The 22,578-nt window shown below is 51.8% G+C and overlaps 2 protein-coding genes across 9 annotated transcripts in view; one reads left to right on the top strand and one right to left on the bottom strand.

The window, feature by feature from the left end:
- The window catches only part of LOC146339120 (fibulin-7-like), a 40,184-nt gene extending 26,828 nt beyond the window's left edge, over nt 1-13,356 (top strand). For all 4 annotated transcript variants that reach the window (XM_084812213.1, XM_084812210.1, XM_084812211.1 and 1 more), the window contains exons 3-9: nt 1,572-1,728; nt 2,860-3,030; nt 4,896-5,021; nt 7,111-7,233; nt 8,864-9,001; nt 11,211-11,349; nt 11,890-13,356. In XM_084812213.1, the coding sequence (XP_084668339.1) occupies nt 1,572-1,728; nt 2,860-3,030; nt 4,896-5,021; nt 7,111-7,233; nt 8,864-9,001; nt 11,211-11,349; nt 11,890-12,250 (1,215 nt within the window). In that variant the 3' untranslated portion in view covers nt 12,251-13,356. The remainder of the gene's footprint in view (nt 1-1,571; nt 1,729-2,859; nt 3,031-4,895; nt 5,022-7,110; nt 7,234-8,863; nt 9,002-11,210; nt 11,350-11,889) is intronic.
- A 1,738-nt stretch (nt 13,357-15,094) lies between these two features.
- The window catches only part of PDPR (pyruvate dehydrogenase phosphatase regulatory subunit), a 42,276-nt gene continuing 34,792 nt past the window's right edge, over nt 15,095-22,578 (bottom strand). For 4 of the 5 annotated variants that reach the window (XM_084812204.1, XM_084812205.1, XM_084812206.1 and 1 more), the window contains 3 exons: nt 21,360-21,542; nt 18,853-19,253; nt 15,095-18,400 (listed from right to left, as the gene is read on the bottom strand). In XM_084812204.1, the coding sequence (XP_084668330.1) occupies nt 18,241-18,400; nt 18,853-19,253; nt 21,360-21,542 (744 nt within the window). In that variant the 3' untranslated portion in view covers nt 15,095-18,240. Of the gene's footprint in view, nt 18,401-18,761; nt 19,254-21,359; nt 21,543-22,578 lie in introns of those variants that run through there. The other variant, XM_084812208.1, reaches the window with a different exon arrangement.

Below are 22,578 nucleotides of genomic sequence, written 5' to 3'. Positions count from 1 at the left end.
TCGGCGGCCGCTTCAGGGCTTCTGCGGTGGGCTCAATTCACTTTGGGCTGATTCGGGGGCACCCAACCCACTTTGGCCTCCAGAGCTGAAGCAGGATTCAGATGGCCAAATCCTGCCCCCCCCACACCCCCCAGCTCCTTACCTGTCCCTCGGGACATGTGCCATCTGCCGGCTTCTTGCTTTAAAAATGGCGACTCCCTGGAACAAGAAGATGGTGGCTGGCGCACGTCCCAAGAGCTGGGGGCTGGGTGGCAGTGTGGCTGGGCTTTTGGATCGCTCCAAAGTGCGCTAAAGCTCTTTGGAGCAACTCGAGCCACCTTGGGCTGCTTCATGCTCCCTCCGCCTCGTCTCGCCTCGCCTCAAAAGTGGCCAAAGTGCCACACCTCGGCTCAGAGTTCGGGCTTCAGGCTGAAGTGGTACACAGCCCTAGTATAAAACGCAAAACTGCACATGCTCAGAGTATGTTCCGAAACCAGGGTTGGCGAACAGTTTTGTTGTTATTTGCAGAATCACAAAATCATAGAGTTGGAAGGGGCCACAGAGGCCATTGAGTCCACCCCCGCCTGGTTTACAGCATCCCAGACAGGTGACTGCCCACTCTCTGCTTGAAGGCCTCCAGCGACGGAGAGCCCAGCACCTCGCCAGGCAGCTGGCTCCATGGCCTGACTGCTCTGACCATTAGGAAGTTTTCCCTGATGTTCAGTCAAAATCTTCCTTCCTGTAACTTAAGCCTGTTATGTCGTGTCCAACAGTCTTCAGCCCTCTTCTGTGTGACAACAACCCTTTAGGAACTTGAAAAGTGCTACCATATCCCCCCTCGTTCTCCTCTTCTCAAGGCTAAACAGAGCCAGTTCCTTCAATCTTTCCTCGTAGGACTTAGTTTCTAGTCCCCTGATCATCTTTGTTCCCCTTCTCTGAGCTCATTCCAGTATCTAACAAACCAGTAACATAGACGGAGTTTCAAAGTATGGAACAGCAGCGGGAGGGGGGAATAGAAATGTTTGCCGTGTGCTTCGCAACCAAAGGAATGCACCTGGCCATCTAAAGCCTGCCCACCCCATAAGGCCATTTAGGGCGCAATCCTGTGGGTTGCGCTATGGGCACTCATGAGCCGCTGAACTCGGAGGCTTCCAAGTATCCTCTGCAGAGCTGTGCATTTTAGCTAGACGGGCGATTCTGCCCATCCAGTAGAGTCTTCCAGGAGGGGGGAGAAGGAGGCTGGGGAGCAATAGGAAAAGGCCTACGCCAGCCACCCCAGCCTCTTCCCCTCCCAGCTCCCAGGGACACCTCCTTTCTCCCATCTCCACGCTCCGTTTACTGCATGGTTCTCCCTGCGCTGGCTATGAGTGGGGAGGGCGGGGAGCACAGTTTCCTGGCTCCGAGCTTGGAGCCCTGTCTTCGAGCACGGAGCCAGGCATCCGAACAATCCTGTGCCCGCCAGACGCTGTCTAGGGGACATAGGATGGCTCCCTCCGTTCAGCGTCTAAAATCACCCAGCCGCACCTCCGTACGTTGTTCCCAGCCTTTGTGGGTTCCTCACCTGCCCACCGTGCTTCCTTCTTTCGATCCAGGGCTGCCTGAGCAAGCAGCAGGTGTCCAGCGTGATCAGGCAGGTGCAGAAGTTGCTGTCCTCGCACGAGGCGGCCCAGCTGCAGGGTCTGCGCAACTTCAAGAAGCAGCTGACGGTCCTGCAAGGCAACGTCAACAAGCGGGCGGCCAAACGCAACGGTAACAGGGCAACGGTGAAAGGGGCCTGGCTGAGACAGACCAGGCTGTGCTGTGCTGTGGGTTTCTTATCCATCCGTCTGTCTGTCTGTCTGCCTGTCACATTTATATTCTACCCCTTTGGGTTTTTTTCTCTCACAACAACCCTGTGAGGTAGGTTAGCCTGAGAGGGAGTGGCCTACGGTCACCCTGTGAGCTTCATGGCTGATAGAGGATTTGAACCCAGGTTTCCCTGGTAGAAGTCCGCTACACTGTACTGACTCTCAGTGGAGACTGGCTTCTGCTGAGGCTGACACGATACGATAGAGGTTTCTTTGTTATTTAAGGGTGCAATCCTATCTATGCATGTTTAGACAGAAGAAAGTCCTGCAACTCCCAGCATTCCCCAGCCAGCATAGCTGGCTGGGGAATGCTGGGAGTTGCAGGACTTTCTTCTGTCTAAACATGCATAGATAGGATTGCACCTTAAACCACACTCTTCAGCCAAAAAAGATTCGCAGAGCTGCTTACAAAGATCGGTAATGAGACAGTTCCTGCCCTCAGGCCTACAATCTAAAAAACATGACGCAAAAGGAAAAAGGGGTGGGGAGGGAGAAGGAAAACAAGCAAAGGCAGGCAACCGTTCTTCTAGTTACAGAGTTCTTTTAATGACCTGCGGGAATTGAACCAGATCAGGGAGAGGAGGAGCCCCATGGAACTGGTCTCGCAGGAGAGCTGACGGAGAAGCTGTCCGGCTTCCTGTCTCTCCCTCTGCTGAAGCTTGATGAGTCTGTTTATACCAGTATGTGGAGAAAGAGAGAGACAGGTTGTTGTTTTTTTACCCTTTCACAGAACGTTACAATTTGCGGGGCAGGGGCAGCATCTGCTGAAATGGACTGACAAAGAGATTCAGGAGGGGCAAATGGAAGCACTCCTTCACACAATGCATAATGAACGTATTTATTTATTGGTTGCGTCTAAATCCTCCTTTTCTCCAAGTTTGCCAGCCATCTCCCATTTTATCCTTGAGCACCGTTTTCGGCAGAAAGGCCAGCTAGAAATGTCTTAGTTCATGACTGGGGAACCTGGGAAAGGAGGTTTCTCTTGCTCACCCATTTCTTCTGCTGCTGTTCTCCCCCCGCCAAACCCGAACAGAGAGCTGCGCTCTCCTGCCAGCACCCTCAAACGGCCGGAGGCTGGGCAACAAGAGAGCCGTGGGGCATGACGCGCATTTCGTCTGCGACCTCGGCTTCCTGCTGATGGGCTCCGAGACACGGACGTGCCTGGAGAACCGCACCTGGAGCGGGCAGCAGCCCTCCTGCAAACGTACGTGCTCAGTGGCCTGCTGTGGGCGTTGGCGGAGGGAGTGTTTCGAGGTCTGAGGTGTTCCAGCCCCAGGGACCCTCCCCTGACAGTCTCCATCTTTGCTACTGCGCTGGAGCTGCGGAGCCTGGCGTACGGTGAACTCCAACAATGTATTGACAGAGCTGTTTTTTTAATTTTATCTATCTATCTATCCAGCTGTGCATTTCTTTTAGAAAGCTTTGTAGTAGAGAACAGTGGAGGCTGGTGGCTCCAATGTCAGAGGGGCAGTGAATCCACTCCAGGTTTCAGTCAGAACCCTAAAGGAGCTAGGTAGTTCTGACTGAAACCCAGAGCGGATTCACCGCCCCACTGACATCGGAGCCACCAGCCTCCACCGGCAGAGATGCAGAGCCTCGGCCCCCTTTCCCCAGCCATCTGTCTTTTGCTGGTTTCTTGGCTCTTGCGGGTTCTCCCCTTCTAAAAGGTTGAAGTGCCTCCCCCAAGGCTTAGGTACAGGCAGTAAGAGCTTTAGGCTAAAATGTGCTGGTGGTTTGGGGGAGCTTGGCCCCGCCCCTCTTGCCTTTGGCCACACCCACCACCGGAATGCAGCCCCTGAGAGCTCCAAAGGTGAATTTGGCCCTCGGACTGCAAGCGGTTCAAGACCCCTGGTTTATATCTTCAGCTCTAAGGGGTCCAACAGCTGACAGTAATTCAAAGAACAATAAAAATGCAACAGTGGAACAACCCTGCAGACGAGTTGGGTGGTATATAATGAACCAAGGAAAAGCTGGTGGCAAACCAGGTGAAAACCGCAAAATTGGAGCACACGATTTTATTGTTGCTGTGGACGGTAGACAAAAGACAGACAGGCCACCTGGTTCCTTGGCTAGCCTGTCACGGGAGACGTGTGCAGCCTACACAGGAGAGCAAGTGCCACTGAAGGCACGCCCCCTGCCCCAGGGCCACCAGAGGCCCAGCCCCACCCTTTCCCCGGGCTTCTGAGATTACCCCTGACTTACACCACGCATTTTCAACCCCACCTTTTCAGCCTTAAGGGCTGGAAACGTGTGTTTTAAAACAATAAGGATGAGACCCTCAGGATGCTAAACTCTGCACCCAGTCTCCAATTCCGTGGACGTGTGGAATAGATAGAGAGCCCTGCTTCTAAAGTGGGCTCAAAATGAAGGTCTGGGTGGCCCAGGGCAGCCACCTGATCTCCGGTCGAGGAGGGTGCTCCTACTAATGCTGCCAGTCAAAAGACACTGCCCCGTGGTGCCACCTTTCTCTCCTTGGCGGATGTTCTTCTGGTAAGGAAAAAGATGGAAGAAGCTGTGGGAAAACATGGGAGGGTTACAAATGTAAGTCGACGCCATCCGGAAACACATCCCATAAAATTCTGTGAGCGAGGCAGGGCGATTGTGCAACAAAAGCCTTGTCTGGAAGCGCCCAGAGACTCGGATCGATCCCGCGGAATGCCTGGGAAAGCTTGGAACATTGCAGCCCTCGAGTGGATCTAGTTCAGGAGTGTTCAGACGCTTTCCGTCCAAGGGCACAATTCAATTCTGGAGAAGCTCTTCAGGGCCAAAGGCACAAAAGCCAGGAAACCACCAAACAAATGGTGGTTGGGGGAAAGGGGAAGGAGGCCTGGCCACCTGGGGAGCTCCCATTGGCTGGATTTGGCCCCCGGGCCAATGTTCTGCACCCGTTCTACCTCCTGGCACTGTGCAGTAGGCACAGGGCTTCTTAACACCTGCACAGGTGAGGTTGCAAGGGTGTAGTTGTTCTAGCAAGCCATGGATCATAGTAAAGAAGGAGAGAGCCAGATATCGATATCAATTGATCTTTATTAGTAATGATCTTTTCCCCTTCTCTTCCCTCCTTAACAGGCATGAATTATTGTGGTAGCAACCCCTGTGCCAATGGCGGGACCTGCATGGATGGCACCCACCAATTCAGCTGTGTGTGTCCCAGTGGATGGTCGGGCAGCACCTGCCAAGCCCCACTTTATTCCTGTAAGTAGGAGGAAGCTGCCATGTGGTGCCGACCATGGGCCAAATCCAGCCCTCCAAGGTTCCCCAGAAGGTCATGCCCCCTTCTCCCAACCACCAATCATTTGATGGTTTCCTGGTTTTTGTGCCGTTTTCCCTCGTTCTAAAAGGTTGAAATACCTCTCCCAAGGCCTGCAGGAAAAGCTTAAAGCTAAAATGCATTGGGGGCTTTTATGGTATCTTGGCCCCATCTCTTTTGCCCACCCACCACTTGCAGCCCCTAAGAGCTTCTCTGAGATTGAATTTGGTCCTCAGACTGAAAGAAGTTTGACACCTCTGCTTCAAGCAAACAAAATGGCTGGCTGTAAGAAAGTTGATACTGTGTGTGCTCCCTTGGCTGTGCCCTGGCAGGCCTGGCCCATGAGATTGTGCTGCCCGAGGCAGAGCAGCAAATGGCACCCCTCTCCCCACCACCCCACCCATTCCAAGGTGCATAGTGCCCAAGGCTGGTCAAGTTATTTTGATAACTGAGGTAGAAAACCCCACAGGTGCCTCCCCCCATCCTTGGCAATAAAAATCTTATATAAGAATACAATTGTGTAAGGCTTATTACTAGAGATCTACCAGATTGATTTTGCTCATTATTGTTTAAACTTAAGCATGAGCAGTGTAGACATGCAGAAAATTTTGAAACTTTGAAAAAGTTCAAAGCTTGAGCTTTGGGCAGCTTGGGAAGGGAGAGGGATGAGGCAAGGGGAGGTTAATGTATACGCCCCACACTGTGCATGTAATGTAACGTGACACAGTATGTGTATGCATGTAGAATAATGCTTACTCCTGTGAGCTCTTTCATTGGCTCAGCACTCTAAGGACAGGCACAGAATGTTGGGAAAGGGGCTGAAGAAAAGTCAGTTAGTGCTAGTTAGAGTAGGAAGAAGGGAAGGTGAGGAGAAAGTGCTGAAAGGACACCGGAAGGAGAAGAAATATCTTACATCACTTGTTTTCAACCTCAAACTTCAAGAAAAGATAAATGATTTTATAAAAAAGAACATTTTTTTCCATTTTCACCTTTGTTGGTTTATTTGTGGTACATTTATTTTTAAAATGTGGAGTTGTTCAAATTGCAAGGGAAATACTACTAGCCCCCGTGGTGACACGGGACTTGCACTACTACAATAATAATAAATTGAGTAGCTAACAATTGGCTGTACTTCTGTGACACCCAAAACGAGCTGTCTCACTCTGCCTAATCGTAGAGCCATCCCTGAGCACTGGGCTTGACCCAGGCCTTCTAGATAAGCCAGTTCTATCAGGCCACTCTGTTCTGCTGACACGGTACTCCCTTTCTTTCTTTCTTTTCTTACTTACTTACTTACTTACTTACATGTATATCCCACAATTCTTCCAAGAGGCTCAGGGTGGCATAACTGGTTCCCCGCCCCCATTGCATCCTCACAACATCCCTGTGGAGTAGGTTAGGCTGAGAGAGAGTGAATGGCCCTGGGTCACCCAGTAAACTTTATGGCTGAGTGGAGTTAGACTGGGTCATCCTGGTCTTGTCCAAAATTCTGACCCCTACATCAAGCCAGTTCTGATGCCCTAGATTGAACCTCAGGCCCGGGGCCAAATCCTGCCCTCCTGGGGACCCTGTACAGGCCTCTGCATGGCCACGCCCCCTTCCCCTGGCCCCCCCCATCCCCACCCACCCATCCATCATTTAGTGGTTTCCTGGCATTTGTACATTTTTCCCCATTCCAAAAGTTTGAAATGCCTCCCCTAAGGCATAGTTACTGGCAGTAGAAACTTTAAGCTAACATACACTGGCATTTCTGGTATTTTTGCCACACCCTTTTGCCTTTGGCCCCACCCACCACTGGAATGCAGCCCCCGAGAGCTTCTCTGAGATGGAATTCGGCCCTCGGCTGAAAGAGGTTATGCACCCCTGCCTTTGATACACCACTTTTTCCCAGCAGCGTTGGTTAGAGGCTGAACATATGGGGCTCATAAGAAGCCCGTTGTGAGGATTAGCAGGGAGGGGGGTCCCTAATTCCCGCCCCCCAACGTACTTATTTGGACTCGATAAGATGAACTGACAGCTGCCTCTTGACCACAGATTGGGCAACGCTCAGTAACACTTCCTTTAGCCGCCAGCCCCGCTGTGCCGACAACCGCCTGGGCTCGCGGCAGTGCAGCTGCGACACCGGCTTCCAGATGCGGGCAGGAGGCATATGCCAAGGTAAGCGCTGGGAGGGGGGAAGGGTGCTTGGCAGGCAGGGCCGGCCCTACCGTTGCACAGGCTCATACACCCGCATCAGACAGCGGAGCGGGAAGAGCGGCAAATAGTGTTGCGCTCCCCTGACGCTGCCAAGGGGGCCTGCCGCTGCCTCCCTGCCGCCTCCAGCAGGTGCTCTGGGGACCGTTATCCTGTTGTGGCATTTGCCGCAGGAAGGGAGCAGCTGGCGGATTTCTCCAGAGCAACCTGCGCGCCGCTGCTTTTCCTTACCGTGATCGCAGGGGCCAAGTCTTGCAAGAGTTTGGCCAAGTTCTCGTGGAAGCCCCACGGCGGGTGCGTGTGGGTGAGCACCGGCAAGCAGGTGGGTGGCGGCCTCATGCCACGTTGGGCCGGGCCTGCTGGCAGGTCAACAGGGGGAACCCCACTGCAATTCCTTCTGCCGTGTGTGCCCCAGAAAGGGAATGGTCTTGCCTCCCGCAGCACCTTCCAAGTCCCAAGGGAGTCCTCGTCAAACTTGCTGCCTTTGAGGAACTCTTTACACATCGATCACTATCCCTGCATGTCTGCAACAGAACCCAGGGCACCCCAGCAGACTCCAGGGCCCTCACCGTTGCCCTCCTTGCATGCATTGCATGACCTAGAACACACCGTCCTGCTGAACCTGCCAGAGGAGGTTCAGTAGTGGCGTGAAAGACGCCCACATTACTGATCTTCTACCCGAGGGAGCCCAGAGTGCCTCAGCTCAGCTTCAGTGGCGCACCTAGGTGATTTTAGACACTGGACTTAATGCTTTTAAGGCAGGGTTCTCGTCTCTCCCCATCCCAAGCGCCATTCTGTGCTTTACAACTGCTTCTGCATACCTGATACCTTTGAGGAACAAACACATAAACAAATCCTCCAGCAACTGTTTGCCAAACCTGATAAAAAATAAATACTCTGAGCAGGTACAATTTCACGTCTTAACTCACTGAAATCATAGCACTGTCATGGCTACAGGATTAAAATGAGGCTTGTTTCTGCTGCTGTGATGAACTGAAGTTTAGTGGCTGTGTACTTGGGAATTAGCACCATTTTGTTGTAGAAAGGGGAAATCTGTTTTTACAGTTAAATAACAATATGAGCATGTGTGACCATGTATGTGCCCAGCTCCCCCCCTGCCCAACTATAAAATGTTTTTAAAATTCAGAAGAAAGTGGCTGCTGTGGCAAGCTGAATCAGCCCCAGTGGGCCCCGGGGTGTGGTCTGAAGGCACCTGAAGCAGCCACCTCGCTGAAGCTAAGCAGGTGTGGGCCTGGTCAGTGCTTGGAGGGGAGACCACCTGGGAACCACATGTAGCCACCTGGAATGCCACAATGGAAGAAAAAGTCTAATCAAATAAAAATGCCAGCCCAGTGCCTGGTTTCTGGCCCGCTTGCCGCTCCCCACATCACCTGCCACTCTGAGTGGTCATTTGTGGGGCCCCTGGGCTGCAGCATCACTCGATGGTTTTCCTCTTCGTGGGGCACTGAGCAAACCTGCCTGTGTGAATTCACCCTCACCTGGCTTCCGGCCTGCAAATGGTCTAAGCAGGGGCTGGAGGCCTCTTCTCTCCCTGCCTCCGCAGCCCCTCAGCAGACTCCTTCCTCTGTTCCAGATGTGGACGAGTGCCTGCTCTTCCAGACCGGCCCCCACACCCGCATCTGCCTCCATGAATGTGCGAACCTGCCCGGGTCCTACCGGTGCACCTGTCCCAGCGGCTACCGGCTCCAGACTGACCATAATACATGCAACGGTGAGTACCTTTGCAGGGGGCTGGGGGGAGGAAGGTTGGAGCTGGGGGAAGCAAAGCAGGGTGAGGGGACATTGCACCCATCCTTACGACCGACAGAGTCGCAGCTTCTAACCGGGAGCCGGGGATCTTTTTTATGTCAGTGGCTGCAGACCGGGGTGAACGGGGCCGCAGTTCGTAGTGGGCCACCCATTTTATTTCTGCCACCCCTTCCTCACTCTTTCTCCCCTTATTTCTCTGTTGTCTCCCCCAGCAGCCACTTAGCAATTAAGCTTAGAAAAAAGTTCCCATTAGTTCAAACGGACCTTCTTTCTAAGCTGGGAGTGTCGAACCTCATTCAGCCTCAGGGCCACATTCAGGCTGGAGACCCTCTTGGGGGCCACAGTCCAGTGGTGGGTGGAGCCAAAGGCAAAATGGGGCAGAGGCAAAGGGGGTGGAGCCAACACACCAGCCTATTTTTGCTTAAAGCAGTTCCTGCCAGTGCCTAAGCAATTCGGGAGAAGCACGTCAACCTTTTAGAATGGGGAGGAAATCACACCAAAGCCAAGAAACCAGCAAATGATCGTGGGCAGGCGGGGACACACACACACACACACACACACGAACATGGCCCTCTGGGGGAACACTAGTCGGTCAGATTTGGCCCAGGCAACAGAGCCTTAGGAGAGGGAAAACTGCAGAAAAGCCAGGAAACCACCCAATGATTGGTGGTTGGGAGGATGGGGCTGGATTTGACCCATGGAACCTATGCTAAGCCTAGCTGGTGCATGGTGGCAGTGCCCTGGGAGGGGCTTATAGGAAAGCAAACGTCAACATAAAACCTTTAATTGATGGATTTGAAACCCCCCTCCCTCCTCTTTTAGCACAAGCAGCTTTGAAGTAGGGTTCTAAAAAGACCTGCAATGTTGGGGACGGAGTTGGGAGACTGCAAAGGAGAGGATCCTTCCAGCATTCCCTCAACCAGTGCCAGAGCAGCTCAGCTCCTCACACCAGCGTTGCTCCAGTTCCAGGAAGGGTGTTGCTAGCACTAGAAGGAAGTTAGGCGCCCGGGGGCCTTCCAAGATTACCAAGGGGTAGGGGAAGACGCCCCATTCAGTTGGTCCCAGTCCATTTGATGTAACGGCAGGTGGATCTCTTCGTGTGGCACAAGCTTTTGGAGTAGGGTGGCCATTAATGCCTTGCCACAAAAGAGGAAATGCTCACCAAAAAGAGGACAGGGCGTTGTAGAAAATGTGCATTTGCTACTTTATATGCATAGATGCAAACGTAGGAATACTTCCTAGAGTGTAAGTAGAAGTGCAGTACGTCTCACCCTAGTGGGGAAAACTGTGACCTGTTGAGTGCCGCTCATCTGCTGTGTCGGCACTGCTATGTACCAGTGGGCAACTTCATGGCTCCTGGTCACCCTTCTTCTGGTTCTGCATCTTTTACTAGACCCAGACTGAACAGCCTTTCAAATAGAGGACTGTCCTCTGCAAAGAAGGATCCCTGGCCATCCTATTTTGGAGACAACGGCCTACTCCATTAGATGCATTAAACAAATTGAGATTGTGGTGGATTGATTGAGATATGGCAGAGGGGAAAATCAAGGCTTTGAGGGGAGAAGTGAAGGTTACCAGAGTGTATAGGACATGTCCTAACAGCTGGGATCTTAAACATGAATGCAGACTAGGAGGAGTATCACGGCAAGTATCTCCTACAGCCAGTGGGGCACCAACGCCCCACCTTTGGGCTTTATATTCATGTTAATTACATATTAATTTCCTTTCCATTGGTCAAAGTACAGTATCAGCTTCAAAAGTACACAGGGCCGGCCCTACCATTAGGCAGGGTGAGGCAGGCACCTCAGGCGGCAGATGCTGGGAGGCAGCCTCAAGGTGTTCAAGGAGAGAACTCAAGTTAGCCTGCTGCCTTCAGGTTCAGTGGAGACTGTTGTCCCGTCATTAGTGCTGAAGGCAGATTCACCTGCCAGTCCAGTCAGCTTTTGCACATGGCATGAGAGGGGGCGCCCTCTTGTCCTTTGCTTCAGGCGGCAAAATGTCTTGGGCCAGCCTCGATAGCACACAATAGCTTTTAGTATGCCACCTTCCCAGGGCAGAGCGGGGCCTCTGGTGCTTGCCAGATGGAGGTGGGAGAAGGGCCTGAGACCACCCTGGCTGAGACTAGAGGTCAACATGGCAAACAGAGTGAATCTCTCCATTGTCTTTGCAAGATGTGGATGAATGTGCTGAGAACCAACACAACTGTAGCCGCGGACAGACCTGTGTCAACGTCTTCGGAGGCTTCCGCTGTGTGCGGCCCGAATGCCCCAAGGCTCAGCTCAACACCAGCTACGTCAAGACTTCGACCTTGTAAGTACAAGGTACAGGCTTCACGTAGGGCAGCGGTGGAGGACCTCAGACCTGGGGGCCAAATCCTGCCTTCTGGGGTTCCCTAGACAACCACGCCCCCTTCCCTGGCCCAGCCCCCTTTCCCCAATCGCTTGATGGTTTCTTATTTTTTGCACAATTTCCTTACCCTTCTAAAAGGTTGAAATGTCTCTCTTAAGGCTTAGCTACTGACGGTACAAGCTTTAAGCTAAAATATGCTGGTGTTCTTGTTATTTTTGATCCTGCCCCTTTTGCCTTTGGGCCCACCCAGCACTGTAATGCAGCACCCAGAAGCTTTTGCAAAATGGAATTTGGAGGGAAGGGGGGGTTGGGGCCAGGGGAAGGGGCCATGACCAACTGTGGGGCCCTGGGTGGCCAGAACTGGCCCTTGGGGCAGAGCTTCTGCACCCATTTTAAGGAGTGACATGCTGTGCCCCTCTCAGCTTGACTGGTGCAACCAATTAGGGCCGGCACGAGACTTTTGCCTCCCTAACTGGATGCGCGTTCTTTGCCTTCTTACAGGCAGTGTGAGCGGAGCCCTTGCCCCATGGACAGCAAGGCCTGCCAGAGAGCTGCCCACTCTGTCTCGTTCCACTACTTGCCCCTCCAGTCCAACCGCAGCGTGCCCAGGGTCCTCTTCAAGATGTCCACCAGCCGCTTCGTGGGAGACAGCCTGCGCTTTGCCATCTTAGGGGGCAACGGGCAGGGGAAGCTGGCCGTGCAGCGCTCCGACCAGCACACAGGGGAGCTGGTGCTCACCCAGCCGGCGGTGGGGCCGACGACACTGGAGGCTGAGCTGGAAATGAGCGAATTTGCCCGGAAGATCCTTCTGGGGAAGCACATCTTCAAGATCACAGTCTTCGTTTCCCAGTATGAATTTTGAGCCTGGTCCTTGCCGGCCCCAACAGAATCTGGAGGAACATCGACCACAGAATGGACAGAACCCGCAGAAATGTGGGTCTCGGTCTGTGGCACAGTAGTGTGCTGCAAGAGGGGCTGAAGTGGGCTGTGAATAATTAAGCTATCCCTTGATGCATCCACCACTCTGTGCCTTTTGGAGTGGGGTGATCCCATGCAGTACACTGATTCCCCCCATACCCCCCATCAGTGGGAGGGAATGACACACTACAGTTCCCTGCTACATCTGACAGAAGTTGGGAAAGCCCCAAAGCATCATTATAGTTGGAAAGCACAGCCCCATCCATGAGCCCTGATTGCTTGGGGCAAGGGCGAGGTGGGATTCTGTGAGGCGGCAGTATTAACCAGGCTGCCCACAGTTGCAACCACAATCCACTTGTCTGTCGTTCTGGAGCCTGATTAAGAAAAAATAAAAATGAAGCGTGCCTCTGATTTTGCCAGTGGAGTCGGAACAAGGACTACTCCGTGTTACTCCTATCTTCCAGCATGCTGCCTCAAGCAAAAGCCAAATGCCAGCTTCTGAAGGAGCGACACCAGCGCATAAATCTTTGTGATGTTAGAAAGCTGAACTGTGAGCAAGAGTGAGCAGCCTCCAGCGATGAAGATGTAGGTCGTATCCTGAGTCTTCCCACGGTACAAAGATTTCTGGTTGCTCGATTCCAGATTCCGTTTTTAAAGAAATACAAGTAGGCAAGTACAAGTCAGCATGATCCCAGAAGAAACTGGAATATCGGCTCGGTGGGCGGGTGGGGGTAACTATGGTAGTTCATGCAGCGCTGCAGTATTCGGACAGTATAACCAGGGTGTGCCGGATGACATTTACTCCACAATTTGGAGAGAAAGGCACCTCTTTTCCAGCTCCCTGAAGTTATTATAAGCTTTCGACTCTGATTCTTGCGATTCCTCTCTGGGCAGAGAAATAGGCACAGCAGCTATTCTGCATCTGCTATAAAACAGCATCAGCACCTGTGCTGGCTTAATACCACAGGTAGAAAATGTAAAATACATGTATTAAGATTAGTCACCTTTGCTATGTTGATACCGATCATTAAAACGTAAGTTTGACTGTTATGTTTCATGGAGAAGTTTGTTGACTAGCGAACTGTGTGTGCTGTCAGGTGAGAAAGGCCCCAAAGCAAAAAAGGCCATTAGACCTAGGGCTGTCAGTTGAGGGGGGCAGGATATGTGGAACCCCTGCTGCCCATTTCAAATCAAGACCAAGACCCACTCTTTCCTGCCCCTGTAAGGGAAATGGTTTCTTTAATCCAGTCATAATACCGTTTGACATCAAACTAATTGCAAAAGAAACCAACTCCATCTTATTTAATTTGTACAAACCATGTATCGAACATATCAGATCTAAAAAATTATAATTACGGAAGCATTTCCAAAATTGGAGATTTCAAAGATGGCCACCACTCTGTGACCTAGGCACTGAACTTTCCGCTGAGATAACATCACGTAATTCTGTAAAAACAACAAAGATGCTTGCGGCTCCTTAAAAGACCAACCAATTTATAAATTTGTTAATTGAAACACTATTATTAAAAATGATAAATGTGCATATCTGCATATAGAGCCCAAAGACCTAGGATCAGTTGACTTTCAGACGTCTGTTGGTCCAGATTCAGTGCGACTTTTTTAAGGGCAACGTTTATAAATAAAAACACAGATTTCGAAATGAGCTGCCATGGGTCAAGCCATGATACATGCAGCTCGACGCAAGAGCTACCCTTGCTCCATGGCAGAGGAATCAAGTGAGATGGGGTTGGTTCCTTTTGCAATTAGTTTGACATTAGGCCCTTCCAGAGATGGGCTGGCCTACTCTGAGATGGGGTCAAGGACAGAAGTAGCATTGCCTTCAACAGGAGAAAAGGCGCAAACAGCCCTTCCAAAGGTTTGCGTCGTGCAACGCTGGTGTATTAGGACAACACGGGCATTCCCACAATTCCCCTCTCCCAGCCCCCACGGCAATGGTTTTGGCCCTGAGCAGCAGCTGCAGACGTCTCCAGAAGTCCATCTCGCTGCCCTCTGCCCCTCCTCTTGAGCACTAGCCCCACATGCCTCACTGGTGCAGCCACACAGCTCCAAGCCACACTCCCACAAGGCTCTTGGGAGCTGCAGAGCTGCCATGCGCACATTGCTGGCTTGGCGAGACCTTGCCAGATCAGACAGGACTGGGGAGACAGTGGGCCAGGGTTAAACTTCTGAGTGACCGGGCCAACGTAAGGGAGTTTGCAAAGCTATCTTGTCGTAGGGAGTGGGAAGAGACAAGCAGCATAGTGAACGCTGATAAATGGATATTTAGCCTTTATACGAGCACTGCAACGTGGGTCTGAGGGAGATCGGCTTGCCAAAGAACTGCTCGTGCAGCCTTCCCCAACCTGGTGCCCTCCAGACATTTTGGGCAAGTCCTAGCATTCCTGATCATTGGCCATTCTGGCTAGGGCTGATGACAGCTGGAGGGCACTAGCTGGGGAAGGCAGCTCTTGGGGCTCATGACTGAGGCAAGGTTCCCCGGCAGGGACTTCCGAGCTCCATCTCAGCCAGCACACCACACAGGGTCAGCACACCCCACTCCTGATCTCCTTACACCCAACTGGCCAGTACCCTGCCCCCATATGAAGGTGCCGAGCTGGGGTTGGAGGGTGTGCCATGGAAGGCACTAGAGACTCAGCCCAGACGTCCTGTTATCTTGTGCACAAATGGGGCAGGAAGAGGGGACGGCACCAAGCCTGGGCAGCCACGTCCAGCACTCAGCCAGGAGTCCAGGCAGGCCTCGGAAACAGCCCACGGGCTCCACTGCAACAGCAGTTAAAACAACTCTTTATTGATATACAAACCAGGTAGTGGAACTGGAAAGATCTGCTGAGACAGTACACAATGAAGGTGCAGCGTCTCAGCTGGAGAACAGCACGGACAGGATGGAAGCTGGTGCCCCCTCGTGCACTTCAGACCAGGAGCTCCCATGACCGGCTTCGGTCAGAAAAAGCAGCTCAGGGTCTCCAACCATGCCTGCTTTCTGCAGGCCAGACACACGTGCTCTGCAAAGGCACAGCAGTAGCCATTAACGCCACCTCCCTCCTAAGAGTCAGAAGGGATCAAGACCCTGCCATGGTGCCCTGCGATGGCCAAGAGTCAAGTGCAGGCGATGGGATGGAGGCGAGACCCCATGTTCGGGAACATGCATGAGCATAAGGCACGCTGGAGGAGAGGTTTGCTTAGCTTCAGAACCCTGGCGCCCGTTCCACAGAAGAGATGGTGGCAAAAGCTTTTAATCTGATGAGGATGATGCTAAAAAAAAAATACCCCCACCAATTTTGGAGTTGATTCCTGGAAGGAACAGGTGATCATGCAGGGGTTGCATTCAATGTCAAAAACGAATAACCTGTTTAAAGTGCTTCTGAGAATTAAAAAGAAGAATGACTCTTGAGGTGCTGATTTTGGGGGGAGAGGAGGGAAAATGTGTGTGGGGGGGTGTCACTGCAAGTTAAGGAAGCCTCCAAAACACTTTCAGAAAAAAACAGCAGGTACAAAGCATGTATAGCTGAGACCAAAACTCATTACTTTGGTTGGAGCAGAGCAACAGCCTGGAACACAGCTGGACCACCCAACAGCCTGGCAGGTATTACGAGGAAGGCCTACAGGTGGGAGCAGCCCCACACGCACACCTCCACTCTGTGAGAAGTCAACTCCTTCGTGCAGAGCGTCCACCTCTGGTGCGAGGCCAGCTGGATGCAGAATTGGGAGAGTTGGAAAGTGATGTGGTAGAAGGCTTTGCTTTCTGTTGGTTTACACACGTCTTCCATCCTGCTGTCATCTCTGGTCCAGCAGGTTTTTGACAGAATACTGCCCCCCTCAAAAACCTGCTTAACCAGAAACCAAAACGGAATATGAGGATACACCACAAGTAGCAGTCCCTCTTTCAAACCACTTTAAACTCCTGCAAAAAAATTTATCTCATCTCTATATGAGATAAACGGGAAACATCACAATAAGAGCACAGAAGACACAGAAAGGGCTTCTTCGGTCCAGCTGGCAAAGCAGAAAGGAGAAGACAACTTCAGTGCTGAGAGATGGTGGAAACCTTGAGTGTAGTTATATGTGTTTTAGAATAAAAACTCCTTCTGAAGGTTGCAGCAATTCTTTACAAGTGCAGAGAGGAAGAAATCTTGGAAGATTTTCTACCTACTTAGAGAGCAAGTTTTTTACATCTGAAATGTTTGCATTTTCCTCCTGAAGTTTTTGCTCTGAAATGTGTAGAGACCCACATTACAGTGACCCGGTACTGGAGTCCCTTCTCCTTTTTGGCCTGCCTACTTGAGATGCTGATTTTTCCTCTCCTTCCCACGTTGGTCTGGCTGGCCTCATTCGTACTTCATATAAGTCCTGGGCAGCCATCCATCAGTGGGCTTCAGAGTCTGCGTTGGGGGAGATTTCAGGAGTCGTGCCTCATAGCAGCCTTCCCCAACTTGGCGCCCTCCAGATGTGTGGGACCTGAACTCCCGGCCTGCGTGGCCAATGGCTGCGAGTTGCCGCTCGACACACCTGGAGGCCAGCGGGGGTGGGGGCGGCCTCAGGCGTGAGAATGTAGCCACGTGGTGCCCAAGGCTTCTGCTCAAGGGGCAGTTCTGCCTCTGTCGAGGAGGCAAGAGCACAGGCAGACCATCCCTGGTGGGCCCGACCTTGCATGCTGCCCCCCACAAGAAACTTGAACTAAGAGTGCCCCCTCACCCGTCGTTTGGCTGACTGACCACTCGGGAATGTGAGAGAGCAGAGGCGCTCAGCACCTTGTCTCAGAAGCGGCAGCAGTCGCAAAAATACAATGGGGATAATGCTCCCCAATGTTATGTGCATCGTGCCACCCAGCGAGGCAAAAGAGAGAAGTTGGGGAGCAGGTGGAATAAAGGAAAGCGGCCGGGGGCGGGTGGGATAGAAGGACACAGAGCAGTATCCACGAGTTTTTCAAAGAGAAGAATGACACTGAAGTACTCTGAGCCAGCTCACAAGGAGAGGGGGGAGAACCCGAAAGTCCTGACACGCTGCTTTTCTCCTTAGTTTGGTTCCATCTGCAGAGTCGTTTGCGGTTGGGACCAAGTGGTCAGTTGCAAACAGCCATAAGATTAGCCTGGAGTGAATTCAAACTCGGTGCTCTCTTTCAAGGGAGAACTGCTTGCCTGAAAGGAACCCCGTGGCCAAATCATTCCAATGTCAGTGAGAAGGCCAGAAGTCTTCACAAACAAGCGCTCCCTGAATCCCGAGATGGTACAGTCCTCACAGGAGAGGGCCTCTAAATCTGCTCTCAGCGGCTGCAGCAGAGGTTGATGCAGGGGGGGGGGGCAAGTAGAGGCAGTCTGGTGCCCATCAAAGATGTGGATGGGGGGAAAAGGAGACAACAGGGAGACAAGGGATCAGCCTCCGTAAGAAGCAGGTCACTGTCAGGCACAGAAGCAGATGTGCTCCCTGCAAGCAACTAGAGACATCCTGGCTAATGGCTGGCCAGCCCCCAAACCCCAGATATTGCACAACCAACCAAAGGGCAACATCCAATGTGAGTGCAGCAATAGCACTAATGACGTCGCACTAGCGCAAACCAACACTAGCGCTACGGCATCAGTGCTTGCTGGGCAAAGGGAAAAAGCAGTGATCTGCCACCGGATTTCGGAGGTGAGGTTTTCCCCTTTGCCTTGCAAGCACCAGCATTGGTTTACACTATCACTGTGGCAGCACTGGGTACCGCCCAATGACAAAACACACAGAGCACAAGGGGGGGAAGGGGGATCCAAAGCTGCTGCCTCAACAGCACAGATTTGTCATCCCACCATCGGGGGCTCCACGATGCCGATGACCTGTGATTTGCTGTAATGTGCTTACCCTGTGCTGCCTGGCAGAGGGGCTGAACTGAATTGCCAAAATCCGGCTCTCCCCTCCTCCGCCAACGGATTGCACCATCTTCTAAGGCAGAGATGAGCTAGTAAAACTCCTTCCAATGCCAGTCAGACTCCTTACCGGCAGCACACGAGAAGGAAAGCTGCAAACGGTGAAGATGGGGCAGGTGGCTGGGTGTTCCATGTGTGGGAGCTTCACTGGCCCATGGGTGACAGAATTAAGTGCCCTAAAGAGAGAAGAGATTCCGAGGTTCAGGTGGCCCCACCGAGCCCTGCAAGGCCGTTGCCCGGATTCTGAGAACATGTCTGGCTAGGTGAGTCTGTGCTTGCCACATATGGAGAGAGTCTGGGCCTGCCAAGTCAGAGGGCTCTTTTCTGGCCTGGAGCTCAGCAACTGCAGCAAACATAGGGCCCCAGTCATGCGAGAGGCAGATATGCACGTAAGGGCAGGAAAGGGGCTAAAACGTACAAAATGTAACAGCTCAGAGGGACTATACAACAGCCTTCCCCAACACCTGGTACCCTCCAGATGTGGCGGACTAAAACTCCCATCATCCTTTGGGCAGAATGATGGGAGTCGTAGTCCAACACACCTGGAGGGTACAAGACTGGGGGAGGCAGCTATACGAAGTCCGATGTGTCCAGAGCTGCAGCCCCTCCGTCAGCCCCGGGACCTTACTTCCCCTGGTAGCCACCGAGCGCCAACTCATCCTTGCGCCGGCGCGACGTGAACAGGGAGCTGAAGGGGTACAGCTTGGCCTTGGCCTGGAAGCGCTGCCCCGCAATATCGACCTCGTATTCGCCCCGGTTGACAAAGTCGGGCGTCACCAGCTGTTCCTTGCCAGTTTCTGGGTCCAGGTTCTGAACAAAACCCAGGCAGACATGCCGGTCCAGCGTGTAGCTGTAGGCGCTGCTGGTGGTCTTGCCGACATAGTGGCCATTCCGGTAGATGGGCTCCCCCCACCAGGGCCAGAGGTCCAGGTCCGTGTCATGATCCTCGAGAATGAACATGGTGAAGCGCTTGTAGACCCCTTCCTGCTTCTGCTGGAGCAGCGCCTCCCGCCCAATGAAGTCGGTGCCCTGCAGAGAGGGAGAGAGGCGTCAATGGAGGGAGGACGGGGAAGGCTGGCACCCCACGAATCAGCTGCTGAAGCGTCGAAGAGCCAGGCTGCATGCAGCTCCTGTTTCGTATTACATGGCAGGGGTGCAGAGCCTCGTTCTGCCCAAGGGCCAAATCCCATGCTGGAGAGCTCACCGAGGGCCACATTCCAGGGGTGGGTCGGACCAGAGGCAAAAGGGGCAGAGCCAAAAGAGCAAAAATACCAGCATACGTCTGCTTAAAGCTCTCACTGCTAGTAATTAAGCTTTAGGAGAGGCATTTCAAGCTTTTAGCTTTAGGGGGAAAGTTGCATAAAAGTCGGGAAAACATCGACTTTTGGTGGGGCCAAAGAGGTGGAGCCATGTGGGGAACTCTAAAGGGCTGGACGTGGCCTCTGGGCTCAAGGTACTGCATCCCTGTTATGTGGGGAGCTTCTTTACAAAGGACCAGGAGGAACCAGGGAGAAGTACCCAATGGTGTAATTCCACAAGCTGAAATATCACAAGCGGAGCTCTGCTGAATCTTTCTGTTGTGCAGCTGGTTGTGCAAGCAGTTGTGCAAACCGGCTGAACAATGCATCACACAACAGTTATGCACAACGTGTTGCATAAGCATAACACACAACTGCTTGCGCAACCATGCTTGCACAAACATGGCTTGATCTGGATTCTAAACTTGCGCATAGTTCAGAACCTACTTTCCACAAGCGCAACATCATTTGCACTGACGGAATGACGCAGCTGGATACTGCCCAGGGTCAGCCACCCTGACAATCAAGACTCATTCGTAGTTGTGTTCTGATTTTAAACATTTTAACTGATATGTTATCATGATGCTTGCATTTCAAAGTCTGTTTTGGTTTCTTATGGTCTAAAAATTGATAAATTAATGATGATGATGACGTAATAGTGGTAATACTACTAGTATTAGCAATAGTAGTAGCTATTAATAGCAATAGTGCTAGCTATTCGTATTGCTTTACAACAGGGATCACCAACTTTATTGGGTCATTGGATACATTTGGAATGTTGAGAGAGTGTCACAGGCACTCTCACAAAATGACTGCCGGGGGGGTGTCACAAAACACCGAAGGCAAACTGGTGAGACTAAAAGAAAAATAACTTGCCCAAGAACCTACGACCAAGGCAGAGATGGGGTCTGGGCTCCAAAACACAAACTCTTTTGACCCCAAATAAAGACAGAACTGGAGGGCATCCTTTTGCTTTGCAGCATTCCAGCCTCCCAATTTTAAATATATATATACGTATATCAGGAGGGGTAGGGAGCCTGGGGGGCGCCAAGAGAGGTGTCCACAGGGCACCACATTGGAGACCCCAGCTATGCAAAGTCTTATCATGTTTGTGAAATAAACAACTACTATTCCCATGTAGTGGAAGGCAAACTGAAGCAGAGAGACCAGTGGCTTGCCCAAGGCCACCCAGGGAATTTGTGGCTGTGGTGGGATTTGAACCCACACTACCCAGTTCCAAGTCTAACAAGGTGCCCGTTAGGGATGGATGAGAAATTTGTTCAGTCCAAACGTATCCAATTTGCACCTCTCGACCCTATACAGAAACCAGAATGAACAAACTAAGGCACCAAAATGCACACTTTTCAAAATATTGTGATGCAATTTACAACTCAAAAGTGCACACACAAGAGTGTATATTAGAGCAAAGTATGCACAAAAATGCATACTAGGGTAGAATCGCTTGCAAAACATGCGCACGCTAGGAAAAGCGCAATCAATACTATGTATATGAGAACACATGCATACAAAAATGTGTATGAATCTTCATGCAGATGTATGAATCTTTTCTCACCAAATTTGCAAACTGATGCAGGAAACAGGTCAAAAAACTAACTTGTGGGTGAGAAAATGAGAAATGGAGTGAAATCAACACTGACAGAGTCACCCAGCCCGAGTGCCTGTTCTGCAAGGAAGCGTGCAAGACAGTGACACAACCACGAGGCAGGCAGCTCCGGTGCTGCAGTCCAGCTGGGGTGTGCTTCCGTTTCAAGGCAGACCAGCTTTTATGCTCCCGCCAGCAAGCCCAGCACGAGCTGCTCCGAGCCCCGTCACACACCTTCTCTAGTTTAACCCGGAACTCGCGCCCACATTCCAGGGGGGTGGTGAATGCATCCAGATCTTGGCCCCAGAAGGCAAAAAACTTCTCAATGCGCAAGCTGCGAAGGGCATAATAGCCGGAGTTCCGGATCCCATACTTCTGCCCCACGCTCATCACCTCGTTATACACATGCAGCGCGTACTGCAGGGGAAAAGACAACGTGGCATTGAAATACATGTGGCCAGAAGCAACCCTTTGTAACTCTGGAGGCAGAAAGCCGGCAACAGCCCTTGGCCAGTGACATGGCATGCAGCAAAACCCCCATGACCCCAATCCACCAAAGTTACCACCAACTGCAACTCTAGGTGAAGGATGTTGGGAAAAGGGTTCATGACCATGGCGTAGGGGATGGGTGTTGGACCTCTTTCAGCTCAAGGGCCAAATTCAGTTTTGGAGACGTTCTTGGAGGCCACGTTCCAGGGGTGGGCAGAGTAGAGTCAAATGCAAAGGGGGAAGGGCCAACAATTCTGGCACATTTTAACTTAATGCTCTTCCTCCCAGTAACTCAGCCTTAGGAGAGGCTTTTCAACCTTTTAGAATGGGGAAAAAACTGGAAAACAAAAGCCAGGAACCACCGATCAGCAGTCCAGGGAAAGGGGCATGACCAGATTGAAAGCCCAGGTGGGCCAGATCTGACCTGCAGGCCTGAGGTTCAACAGCCCTGGTCAAAGTCCTGAAGGTCACAGTTCCAGAGAGCCTCCTCTCCACCTCATGAAAAATGGCAGACTTGCAGACAAGCAGACAGACACAGACTATTGGTGGTTTCAAGATACCTTTGCTGGCTTTAATCAAAATGCTGAATTGCAGGAAAAGGCAATACATACATTTCTCAGGTTTTTGGACCAGTCTACGCCGGGCTGGGAGTACAGAAGTCTGCTTTTAGGTTACATATTATGGGAGCTTGCAGGAGACCATCACCATGAAGAACCGTGCTTAGCACGTGTTATGGATTTATTAGTATGCTCTTGAGTAAGAAATGTGCACATCCAATGTCGACCAAATCAGCTTGACATTAAAAAAATACATCTTTCCCAAGAGTCCTAATTCATCCAATCAGTAGAATATATAAGCTGAGCAATTTTCCAGGGAACCTCCCAGTTTCTCAGCCAATAACTCCACCACCAACAGTGCTGCTCTTGGAAGCCATATGAGAATCTGTTTTGGCAAACCGTGTCTC

The sequence above is a fragment of the Heloderma suspectum genome, chromosome 8, assembly GCF_057233095.1.
Source record: "Heloderma suspectum isolate Gila_16-S chromosome 8, 16-S_ref, whole genome shotgun sequence".
Taxonomy (NCBI): Eukaryota; Metazoa; Chordata; class Lepidosauria; order Squamata; family Helodermatidae; genus Heloderma; species Heloderma suspectum.
Note: the sequence above shows the minus strand (reverse complement) of the source record. Positions and strands in the feature narration are given on the sequence as shown.